Genomic DNA, 13,250 nt, shown 5'->3' on the forward strand with positions numbered 1-13,250 from the left:
CACATCATCTTTACTTTTGAACAACCCAATGCTGAGGAAACAATCTAAGAATCTTCACTGACGTTAGGGATGTAAGATACGGTTTCTTGACAGTATTTGGGATTCTGGAGAAAAGCAATCGAGGAAAGGGCATCTCCACAACGCAATAGTGAATTTAGTGCCCAAGGTCCATCACAGGAATCCCTAACGATCCCTACAATCTCTCTCTCTCTCTCTCTCTCTTTTTTTTTTTTTCCTCTCTTTGCTCTGAAAATAAACTGAGAAGTTAGTTTGAAAATAAACTGAGAAGTTGGAATACCTATTCCCCTTGATCCAGATAAAAAGTCCTGGGCAAACACAGGTACAAATTGCCAAAATGGAAAAAGTTCTGCTCTATCTTCAGCTAGAGGGAGGCTGGATCCCAGCTCTTTAGAAGCAGCCCGTGGACGCCCAGAACACCCTCCGGGGACCAAGTCAGGGTCCCCGAGCTTGCCCCGCAGGGCGCCGCCCCGGACGCGGCCCCGCCCTTCACCTTGCCAGCGCCGCGCTCGGGCAGCGAAGGTGCGTGCGGCGCTCGGTGATTGGCGGCGGCCCGGGACTGCCCGGCTGCCATTGGCTGCCCGGCCCTCTTTGTTCCCGGGTCCCTGCCGCAGGCCGGCTGCGGAGGACTGGGAGGCGGAAGTTCGACGGCGCCGGTCGAGTGGCTGCTGGGCGGCGGCGTAGGAGTTCCGCAGGTTCCCCGTGTCCGCAGCGGAGCCGGAGGCCAGCTGAGCCCGGCCGTGGGATTCCGGACTGGAGGAGGAGGGGACCCATAGGACGCATAAACATGGACCTGGAAAACAAAGTGAAGAAGGTAGGGGGGTGCTCAGGGGGGCGCTTGTGGCGGGCGGCGGCTGCTTCACCTGCGCGGGTCGAGCGGTGCGCTGCGGCCGGAGGTGCCGAGGCGGGTAGAGCTTGCGGGCCGCCCGGCTCTGGGTCTGCGGTGTCCCGGGCCCAGAGACCCGGCCCCCTGGGTAGAGTAGGTGCCCGCTGGCCCCGCCAGCTCCCCAAACTCGAGAGCGACAGTATTGGAAGCGCGAGCGAGGGCGGGCGCGGGGCTCTTCTCTCCCGTCTCACGGAGTCCCAGCGGTTGGAGGTGTTGGAAACTTTACTTGTTTCAGCTCTGCCTGTGCCTCCTCGAAAGGACGAGCTTAGGGCGAGTGCGGCCGAGACCGTGACACTTCCTGGCTCAGGAAGTTCAACTTCATTAAGCCTTTGTGGTTTGGGGCTCTGCTGTGCTTTGACAGCTCTGACCTCCTCCCTTCCAGCTGGGCTGCCTGGGGCGCTCTAAAATGAGTGTTGATTTAATGCACTGCCTTCGCACCCGTGCTGGTGATAACTTCTAATGTGATTTTTTTTTTTTTTTTTGGTCATTCATTACTTGTCTACCGAAGCACTGCCTCCCTCTTAGGGAATTATCTGTCAAAGAGCGCATTCTCCCTGTTTGGCAGGGAGTCCCAAAGGGCGGTTGTCACCAGCGTCTCAGCGCAGGGAGACGTTTCCAGCCTGGCTGCTGCCTCGCAGGCATTGGAACCGATGGCCTTACCTGAGCCACTCCCGGGTTATGCGGAGCCTGGTGTCGCCTGGGAGAAAAGGGTGGGGACCAGACTGTGACTCAGAAGGAATGCTGATGTCACATTCGAGTGAATTGCCCTGTGCGAAAGTTCTCCTCGTTCCAGGGGATTTGCTCATATTTTACTTTGTGGTAAATTTAAGCTAGCTGTCCCTTATCAGATAGGGAAGTTTTGCAGAGGGAGGAAGGGAAAAATAAAAGTTTGTTTTTTTCTCTTACTCATGGTTCCTAATATTCTTATTTTATCTTCTAAACACAAATGTTCTGACTTGAGCATTAATTCTATTTTATGTCCCAGAATTGGATTTTTGAAAATGGATAGCAAGTATTGTGTTAGGACTGCAGAGTTTTTGGTTAGGAAGCTATTGACCAATAAAAACTTGAAATGAGAAAACAGTTTTTTTTCATTCCTTAGGACTAAAATTCGCAAGCACTCAAAAAGGTATCCAGGAACAGAAAAACATAAATGGTTGAGAGTAGCGTGATTGCATTCTATTCTCTTTCCATTTGGTTTCTTTCTTTTTTTCTTTTAAGTAACTGATATTTTTGGTTAATCTTGCTTGTCATGGGGGAAACGCGGGGAAAGCATTTTTCTAGCTTAGCTTTCTGTTGATGAATACTGCATTCATTTAGTTTTCAAGTGGGTAAGAGCTACTTAATTTAGTACTTGTCTAAAACTTGAGGGGTCTTGTCCTTGTTTTTAAGTATTTATTTGAAGACAACTTTGTCAAAGTAAACATATTTTGGGCTGGCCAGGAAGAACAGGTGAAGCACAGGATTTTTAGGGTAATGACCCTATTCTGTATGATATTATAAAATGGCGAATACATGTAATTATACATTAAAATCCATAGAATGTAGAACACCGAGAGTAAACACTAATGTAAACTATGTATGTTGGGGATAATGATGTGTCAATGTGTTTCATCACTTGTGACAAATGTGCAGCACTGATAACGGGATGTTGGTAGTCCGGGAGGCTGCTGGAGACAGGGAGGCATGGGGGAGGTACATAGGAACTTGGAATTTTCTGCTCAATTTTGCTGTGAAGCTAAAAATGCTTTAAAAAACAAAGTCCGTTTAATAGGGGAAGAAAAATCAAAGATATTTTTGAAGCTTTTTGAGACAAGGAGTAATTCTGAGGGAAAAAGTTCAAAGTTAAAAATTGTATGTGCTTGCAAAGGAAAAATCCAGACGTTGTTTATAAACAATTTCCTTAGAGTTTGAAAATGTGGATGATGATAAATAATGCCCTTGACATTGGTGTAGTTTTCCTCCTTTATCCCCCACTTTACTTTTACAAGTTATGTTTTCAACCAAGAATCTTAACTTCCTCTAATTCTCCTCCTCTCTGCCTCTACCACCCCAAAAAGAATTCCGTAAATGAAAGGTTTTAGAGAGAATCCCATGATACAACAAATCCCTGTTTCACTACGTTGTCTTCACTGATGATTCTTAGAACAGAATCCTCACCTGGTAAATTGGAAGCTATTAAAAAACTGCAAAGATGTCCTATTGGACTCCAGTTTGGGTGGGTCCCTTAATAGATTTGACCTTTTAACAAAAAGTTTCCCAGTACAAAAGTCTGGCAGTCTCAGGAATGTATTTCACCATCTTAGCCATACTCTCAAAAAGAAATTTACGTTCCTTTCAGCAGTTGTTTTCTAACACATCCAAAGAAGGAAATACTACAAGACTGTCTGATTTACCAGCAGAGTCTTCTCACCCTATTTTGGTACCTAGTTTTCAAGTCTCCTTTCTTTCTGACTCAGTTATACAAGAAAATTAATAGTTTGAATGTACCTTGAGAAAAGGCAGATTAAAAGTTGGAACAAAGACACAACCATTTAAATACAACTAATATGACTTCTGTTTTAAGATGTGTGTCATTTTTTTCCTTCTAAAACTTTTACATTGTTGATTTCATGAAGAATTTCTTCCAGACAGATGAAAAGCATTTTTTTTTCCACATTAACATTTCATATAAAAAGAACTCAAGAGGATTGTCTTTATTAAGCAGTGATTGAGATAGATGATACTGTTATAAAATTCTTGGTTTGTAAAAGGAAAGCTCATCCACATCAGTTGTACAGATTGGGATTAATTACCAGTTAAAACCCACCATCACAAAGACAAAGGGTTTTTATAATTAGATTTTGCTATATTTTGTTTTGTTTGAAGTAAGCGAGCTGTTGCTAGGATGTGAGAGCTGGTTTGGTTATACAAAGTTTTTGTTTTAATAATACTTTAGAACAGAATTTGATTCTGTGTCCTTGCCTTGTCTTCTGAGTTACACATCTAGACCTCTTTCTTATTTTTTAAGTCTTTTTTAAATTAGCTTTGTGTCAGTATGGTCCATGTCTGCTTGGGAAAAACAGTGGACTTTGAGAAGGAGAAACAGTCTGATTTTGCGGTAAATGGTAAATCATGGCCAACAGCCAGCTGTTTTCCTCTTTCCTTTCTGTGTTACTCTCCCATGAGAATTACTTTTTTCAATTAAGAACATACCAACAGAGAAAGAGAACTTCACTAATTTCCCTTTTACTGCTTGGAATTGCTGCAGGGCTTTAATTTTACCGTGTTCATTTTTTGTCTCCTCTCTAACCCCTTTATTTTGATTAATCCTAATATTTTGCATACTTTTCTTAAGACTCTTATTTCTTTAATTTTACTTTTTAAAAATGTGGTGCATTTTAAAGATTACATGTTACCAAAAATCTCCTTTCTCTGTATCCAAACTTGTTTTCAAAACCTTTGTCATTAGCCAAAAAAGCATAGTGAAACCAAGTGAATACTATTGGGAAAAGGACTGAATTACAGAGATTGTTTCCAATGGAAATTGGAAATTAGAATGAGTTATTTGCCTGAAGTGGCCCCTGGTTGAAGTGGAAAAGGCAATATATGGTGACCTGGATGCTCAAATCTACAATTGGATTCAAGGCTTGAAAGCCACTCTTGCTGCAAGAATCATTGGCAAGGCTAAGGGTAAAGGTAGGGCAGGACACATCCAGGGCTTTGCTTTAGAGGTGTTCTGCCTCTCAGAACAAGTGCAGAAGAAAATGAATGGTCCTTGGCTGGGCTTTTATAAAACTATTCTCACCCATGGTGTGGTTCATTACATTGGTAGCGTATGAAAAGTCCCTTTCTCTTAATTGTCCTGAATATTGGTTGGAGAAAAAACTATAGTAGGTTTTCCATTGATTCTGTTCCTTTATGCTGCCCTATGAAGTAGAAATAGGAATTTATATGTCTACTGGCTATTACCTGTGTTCTATCAACTCACGCCATGACTTTGCTTGTGCGTGCCCATACTCCATCTACAGTTCTAAATTTTTTTCCATCCTTCAAGGACCAACCCCTCATGCCGCACACTCCTCTAGGAAATCTTTCTCCATGCTGCCACCTAGATGAAACATATTTTCTTCTTTTCTCCTGAATTCCCAAAACATGTATTGGTAACACTTAGGACACTAATCACTCTCCACCTTTGGATTATACTTACCTGTTGTATGTTTCACCTTCTTACCTTGCTTACAAACTTCTTGAGAGATGAATCCATATCCTGTTATAGTTGCATGGTTATTTTGTTTGCTGTTCAAAGCAACCTTAGGAAGTAGGCCTTAGCCCCACTTTCAGGATGAAGAAACTAAAGTTTACATAGTGTAATCTGAAACCTTTCTATAGAGAACTTTACTATGAACTTCAACCATAATCTGAAGAAGCCATACTCCTTTCATCATGTCAACTAGCCCGAGTCTTATGTTCTTCATCTTGCTCACTAAATATATATGGAATGGTAACTGTTATAAAAAGAGAAATAAAATAAGATACATTTCAACACTTTCACTCATGTTTTAAAGGAATTATATTTGAGGAAGTGGTTTATATTCCAGTAAAATCACTATCCTACTAGTTTCTGTATTTTGTTTCTACTTTATCCATGTTGTATGTATTCCCTTTAGTGTAAGTTGCCATTGACATTCTTTGGGCACAGGCAAAGTATACAAAAGTAAAAGTTTGTGAAAAGGAATTTCTGGGAAACTTCTACAGTCAAAGAAACAGCATAAACTTCAATAATATTCTCTACTTTATCTTCTAAATTTCTTCCAACTTCCTGACTTTTGGTGTGAGCCAATGATAATGCTGTCTCCTTACTATGTAAAATGGCCCTGGGTAACAGTGACGCTGTATTTGGCTCTCTGTTTTGTTAAGTTTAACCAATGGCATCTGGAACTATAAAGGGATACTCATGGTCTTTTCTCCCTGTTGAGCTCTGCAGTTGATAGAAAGCCTTACACATAGCATGAGTAGGCTACACCTCTTTTCCCTAGTAGGAAAGTGTTCAGAGTACCTCTGGAGTGACAGTCCAGACAGCTAAGAATAGAGCAGCTAAAAAGAAACAACAAATAAACAAACAAACAAAACCTCATAATATTGGGAGGAGAACTATTTTTTTGTTTTAATTTCCCATTCTTCATGCAGAAACATTTCTTGTGAAGCTGAGAAGCTGTGCGGAACACCACAATGATCAGATATTTCATGAGGCTCTCATGGAGCTCCAGCATGACATCCAGCATTAGGAGCATGGGATCAACATCATAGCTCATCAGTGTGCAACACGAGTTACCAAGAGGGTCCTTCTTAGTGGAAAGAGAGTGATAAATTGGTAACATGGAAGCTACTTCCTGTGTTCTTTTTCTGAGAACTAGAAGAAGGAATACAAGTTGGCCCCATGCTAATGTGTATATACCTTTTTTACATACCAGTCACCAAAGTGTGTTTAGAAATTAGGAAAGGTCAGTAAGTCTCTAGTATATATAAACATCTATAGTGTATGGAAAGGTCTTCCATAATATATCAGTTTTCTCACTTCCATTTATCAGTATAATATATTTAAAATTGCCCTAAGCTGAGAGTTGGTAGATCCAAGTCCACTTTTTTGTGATACTGACCACTTTGGCTATCAATTTCTATTTATATAAAAATCAGTAGGGGAACCAGATGATTTCTGAGACTTCTGTAAGTCCTGTGACCCTTTGATCATAGGAAATAATATTAGTAGTCTACCACATGTAATGATCCACAGCGCTTTAAAATCACACAAATGAAGAACATATAAATATATGTGTAAATACATAAAGGAGATGGCATAGTTTAAATGTTAGTGAATTCCATGAAGAACCTATAGATTGAACCAAATAATTTTTTCCCACAAATCTTAGCTCGTTTCAACTTGTTTGTACTTAATTTTCATAATACTTGTGGAGGTATTTGAAGATATTAGGTTAAGTTTAATTAATTTAAATCTGTAGTATAAGGCTCTAAAGCCTGTAATAGTGTGGGTCCCATAAGTCTAGGAGTGATATATTACTTACCTTGGTATTTAATTATGGGAAAATGAAAAATAATGGAGCATTTATTTTCTTTAAAAGTCATCTCTCTCAAAATAAGGCTGTTAAAAATTTTTTAAAAATTTAAAAAAAGAAAAAAAAACTATGTCAGTGCTTTTTTACATACATGCACAATTACAAAAGAGTCATTCTTGGATTTCCTGTTTGCAGTCATAGCTAATTTTTGTTTGGTAACTACTGCCATGGTAACCAAAATTATGATTTTAAAAGAATTGTTTATTAAATCATTAATATACAGGAAATTATTTTACTTTTTACAAGGTGGTGGTATCCAGGGAAATTATATTATTAATTATGAAATCAACTCTTTCTAGGAGAGGAAGATAAGGAAACAAAAGACTAATCAAAAACATTTCAAAACCACAGATTTTCAGGATTTTAAAGAAAAATAATTTGGTAATTGATAACTTCACCACTATTCTTTGAGTAAATATCCATGTTTAAAAATTGCCTCAAACACTATTAGAGGATTAAATTTAGAAGTTATGCTTTTCAACTAGCCAACTACAATCTTTGACTCTCCTACAAAAGAGCTGCAGTTTAGCGTGGTTTTGTCAATTTTCTGTTCTAAGTGCCCTGTCTAACATTCTAGTTAGATAATGGGGTATTAGAGCAATAAGGGTATGCATGACTATAATTTTCTAAGTATCACTGCATTTATTTTGGTCAAATTCAAAAAAGTAAAAGAGCATAGTTTAGAATTGCCAATTTCTCGGTTCCTTAGTCTGTTAGAATGGTGGGGAGTCTGCTCAGATTTGTGCATGGCTTAAAGTGGGAGAGCTTTATTAGAAGCCAGCCAGTGGGGATTGCTGAGATCTCATCTGCAAAGTTACTACTGTGTAAATATACTTAATCTGAAATGCTGAATTATCCTCAAACTATGAGTGATTCAACTTGTGTTTATCATTGTGACATTCTGGCCACTGTGAAAAGCTGTAAACAGGAGTTTCAGGGTGTTCAATGCATAGCTTATCTGAGCAGCGAGCCCAGCAGAAAAGATGGGCTTTCAGCCCAGCAGAAATGCCTTGATATGGAGTCAATTAATGCATCTCTAGCCACAGTGAACTTTTCCCTTGCCTTGTTTGATGATAAAGTGATATCATGTTTCATTGAAAAATGACCATGTAGATGTTAGGTGGATTTTTGTTTTTATATGAGCGTAATGTGACAGTCTTAACAGAATGAGTCACAAAGTAAGGATGAAGGATCTGATATTTCCTTTATGAGATCCTGGCCTACAATAAAAATAACTTGGGGTTAAAAAAAGTTACCGTTTGTTTTTCATAGAGAATATTAAAAGTGCAGTTTAGATTTAAAACTACAGACTCTAAACTCCATATCTATCAGTATCACCTCTTGAGCAAAATATGGATGTCAGGTTTGATAGATTTAAAAAAAAAAAGGAAGGAAGGAAGAGTGAGCAAGACAGATGTGTAAGTTAACTACAGTGCTGGATAGAATGACGTAAGTGCTATAATACACTGTTTTTCTTATCTGGGATGAGAAACCTTTTTATAAACAAAAATTTATCATGGGCTGATATTTTTAAAAACATAGTAAAAATTATTAAAACAAAAGACAAATACAGGACCAATTAAAAAAATATTAAATGCAGGAGACACAAAATTATATGTATAGTAGTTCCTAATTGCCTACTGTCAGTTTCTCTGCCTATCTCATCACAGACAAGTGACTTACAGTTTGTGAACTGCCACTTTGAGTAGCACAGCAATAATAGAAATACAAACAACGGTTATGAAGTCTCAGAAGCAGAAGTAACTAACTTTAAATTGTGTGGGTTGGGATTATTTTATCAAGGAAACACCTCCCGTAGAATAAAGAAGCTTTCATTAGGCAAAGAAAGCATTCTATAAAGAGGAAATAGCATGAACCAAAGGTACCTAGCTGTGAAAAGTCAGTAAAACCACCATTAACGTTTTCAGTTTTGTCTCTCCTAAAATAAAGCTAAAGTAGATGAGCGGCAGTAATTTGTAATTTTTCCACAGTACAGGTTTGAATTAAAGAAGTGTATCACTGAGCTAGTGTAAGACCCTAGGCCACAGCTGAAGAGTTTCTGATCTCCCTTGACTTCGATGATTATTTAATACATTGTGTCATCTGTTGAGAGAGAGGAGGAAATTTCACAGTAGAGTCTAGCGCATGTAGGCTGATCTGGACTCTGAGCTGTGGACGGGGACCACATTGGTGCCACGTTTTCATCCTCCTTAGATCAGTGAAGCAAACAGTAAAGGTCATGCCCAACTGAAGGAGCACCTTTTAAGCCTCTTCTTATGCCAAAGCAGTCGTATGTCCAGTCCTGAAGTCAAGGAGAGGAGAAGTCTAGTCTACCAACTATGAGGCTGCGGCAGGGATATGATGTTGAATACTATTACGTGGGAATGAAGGATTGGGACCATTACCTCAGTCTACCACGTGTGCTACAGAGGGACAGTTGAATGTAGGGGCTTGAGGATACTTTTCTGAAGATCTTTCATGTATCAAGAGTATTCTGAGATGATATTCTGTACAGTATCGCAGACTACACATGTTTCAAAGCAGGGTAGTTTTTGGTCATTCCGAAAAACTGTAGAGGAGAGTTAACTTTGCAATATCCCTTACTTGATTTTTAGGGTGTCTATTTTTCCATCTAGTCACTCTTCTGTTAGCTTTGAAACATAGACCTCTCCAAATTCATTCCATCCAGGTCCTGTGACTTCCGTGTTACATGAAGAAATGTAAAACTCATTTATTTGGGAAATGGCAAGTTGCCTAACGTTTTGAAGGGGAATTACAAAATATTACCTTTTATATACTGCAACAAATGGAAAATATATTCTGTGAACATTCCGATAATATGGGTTAGACTCTATCTGTGGTAACGGAATAGAAGGTTATCCCAAGAGAAATGGCAGAATTTAAAGGTAAAAAGACGCAGGACAGATTTCAGTGGCCTAACTCCACAGCTCTTTTAAGATGTCACCGGTAAACCGGTAGTGATGTTATTCATTGTTACTTTCTCATGGACCAGATGAAATTAAGCCAGAGGATATACTCATCCTGTGGACCACCGTTGCCCACTTTTCTCTAACAGGGAATTTGAAGGGAGCAGCGCAGACTTTGACGTTTCCAGACATAGATTTGGATTTCACCTTTGATATTTACTCAGTAGTTTGGCAACAGTTGCTCCTTGGTTTCAGAGATCTAATCTGCAAAACATGGATAGTACTTCTTTATTGGACTATTGTGAAATTAAATAAAGTAGTACTTGTAAACGTGTAGAACAGTGCCTGACATATAGCAAGTACCTGATCAGTGTTGATTATTAGTGTTCTCTGATCAGTTTTAAAGGCCCTGGCCTTTATTAGCTGTGTGAATTTGGGAAAGCTACCTAGCCCTGTAAACCTTAGTATCCTCATCTGAAATGGGTTTCAACTATCTACCTCACAGGGTTGTAAGGATAATCAAGATGAATATCTTAAAGCACAAAGTATGGTGCCAAAACATAGACAATAAACAAATGTGTCATAATCCTCTTCAAGAAATCCAATCTAGAGGGAAGAAGATCCTGCATAGATCTTCATGCTATTTCACAGACCCCTGAATATATCATCAAGCATTTTATGATGGCATGCTCTCAGTAAATTATTGCCACTTGGTGCTTTGTTGGACACAAAGAAATATCCATTTAAAGTTTGATAATTGTGGGATACATTAACTTACTGGATTTAATATATCCTTTTGCTAATTTAAAATGTAATATATTTAATGTATCCTTTTGCTAATTTAAAAATTGTTTTGAGTTTTATTTTTACAATGAAATTAAAGTTTATAAATATTTCCAGAACTTGAGTACCTACCACGTGCCAATCGCTATGCAAAGGATTCAAGGCTGTGTATATTAGGTTCCCTGAGAAAGCGCTTGATTGAACACTGCAATGTATTGTGGTCCAGTATAGGAAACTGGTATGTTTCCCTGATTGGAATCTTCCTCAGAGTTTCTGGGGTAAATTACAGAAATGGTTACAATTCTTAGCAGCACCTCCCATTAAAAAGTGGAGTCTATTTTCCTTCCCTTTGAATCTGGACTGCTTTCTGACTTACTTGGACCAGTAGAATGTGGTAGAAGTGGTGTGTGAGTCCTAAGCTTGGACCTCAAGAGACCTTGCTTGTTTCTATTGCTCTGTTGCTGTTATTTAAGTCCTCACAGCCTCCTACAGTGAAAGCTGTGGAAAGAGTCTTACAGAAGACTGTCCCCACTTGAATTACCCTGATATTCCTCTGTACATCTGAAAGAATCAAGAATCAATGTACTGAAACTTCTCTGATTTCATTGGTGGCTTAAGACTGAACCCACTTTCTACTCTAGGCGAATCTAATTTTGATTTTTGTGCTTGTTGTTCCATTAAAGTGAAGGAAAATTAAATTAACATGCAACTGCAATTTTATCTTAGTTGTAAATAGGTGGTATATGCATATTTTGAAAATTGTCTAATTTCCTTGAATCACTAGACAAATTTTAAGTGATGTCTGTGTACCTTCTTTAGTGGTATAGTCTAAATATAGAGCAAAAAGTGTGGTAATCCAAACTACTTCTCTGATACATCAGAAGTTAAAACATGCGTCAAAAATTAGTTAAGGCTCTTTGATTAATGCAGCACAACGTATCAATAAACATAATTCTTTTTTTTCCCCCAGAATAAGGGATGGTATGAAAAGGGTATGCAATAAATAAATAAGCAAGCATGAGGACCTGGCAGTAGGATTCTTACATCTCTCCCTTTCTTTCCTGGTTTCCAAGACCCCTATCCTTGCTGTAAGACTTTGTTTTTGTTCTAAATGCCTGTGAATGCTAATTTGGGGCAAAAGAGAAAAATGAGAAGACTCTTTTTCCACCCCCTTTTCTGTTTTCTTTGCTGTCTCTGTTGGGCATTACTCTGTAGGTTTCCTTGGATCCTCCTCTGGACAGCCTCCTTCAGTGAAGCCTTCAGCCAATACCATGAGCCTTTTCTTTCATTCTCCAGTCTGTGAAAACACATCTGTACTGCCATCTTTATCTGCATGTGCTTCAGTTAGATAGTTAAAGAATTAGTGGCAATAAATCACGTAATTGTACAGTCACCCTACTTATACCCTCACCCATGTGTTATAATGGGTTACCTCTGAAGAAATAATACTACTGCCCTTAGGCATGGCAAGAATGATCACAGTATTCAAGTTTGGGGATAAAGAGCCTTAATTAAGACCTCTCAAAGCAGCTCTCTGTGGGATCTACCCTTTAGAAGCAGCTGTGGAGATAGTGACACAAAACCAAATTAGGAATGGTTGCCATGATCCAGATTCTTTTACGGAACTCCTACAGATGCCTTTTGGAATCAGGTTTTTAAAGTCCCTTTTATAGCAAATAAATAAGAGGTTTTGAGGGCTGTTTATGAGCGCATTCCATTGCAGTGTCCTTCAGTGGAGCCAGAGCTCAGCCAATCCTAATTAAGAAGCAATTTCAGCTGCAGTCATAGCTTATTTTAATAATTGTGACATTTTTATAGCCCTACATTGTCTTTCTCAAAGTAATGGATTCTGGAGGAGGCTTTTTCTGAGTAGAGTCCACAGAAGAGGTATTCTATTAGTAAGCATTTCAAATGACTTCCTTCATACAATAGTATAAAAAGAATTTGATAGCAGTCTGTTTGAAAAATGTTTATAAGGAACCAGCTTAAGCTGAGCAGATGCAATATATTTTCATCAGTTGCTTACTAAAATAAGTACAAACCATTTTTATTTTTAAAAAGTGGGGACTAAATTTTGCTCCCAATAATATTGTAAGGTTACATATTAGGATTCAAATAGAGAAGCAGAACTGTGAGGGAAGGAGCTGCTAACTGTAAATACTACCTAATTTGAATCAAGTAATTTTGGCTCCTTTTATCACATAGAGGTACTGAAATTTATTTTATTTTACTTAATTCCATCTCCAGGTGGATTTATATAATAGAATTTAAAAGTTTATATAAATCTCTTCCAATTTTTATTCTGTGTTCTTTAAGCACTACTGTGGCATATTATAAAAATTGTGAAAATTTTCTCCCAAATATATTTGGTATTTTAATAATCTGGTTTGCAGCTGTCTTCTGTAACACAAGTATGTGTGTATGTGTGTGAACACAAGTGTGTGTAACTATATATTGAGAAAGAAAATGAGACTTAGAGGCTAAAAATCATATTCTATCCTGTCTTCTGAAAGATCATTTCCT

General features: G+C 38.5%; 1 protein-coding gene across 2 annotated transcripts in view; it reads left to right on the forward strand.

Moving 5' to 3' along the window:
• Positions 1-343: 343 nt before the first annotated feature.
• The window catches only part of TES (testin LIM domain protein), a 49,711-nt gene continuing 36,804 nt past the window's right edge, over positions 344-13,250 (forward strand). For both annotated transcript variants that reach the window (XM_010361425.2, XM_030933070.1), the window contains exon 1: positions 344-832. In XM_010361425.2, the coding sequence (XP_010359727.1) occupies positions 806-832 (27 nt within the window). In that variant the 5' untranslated portion in view covers positions 344-805. The remainder of the gene's footprint in view (positions 833-13,250) is intronic.

The sequence above is a fragment of the Rhinopithecus roxellana genome, chromosome 6 (assembly GCF_007565055.1).
Source record: "Rhinopithecus roxellana isolate Shanxi Qingling chromosome 6, ASM756505v1, whole genome shotgun sequence".
NCBI lineage: Eukaryota > Metazoa > Chordata > Mammalia > Primates > Cercopithecidae > Rhinopithecus > Rhinopithecus roxellana.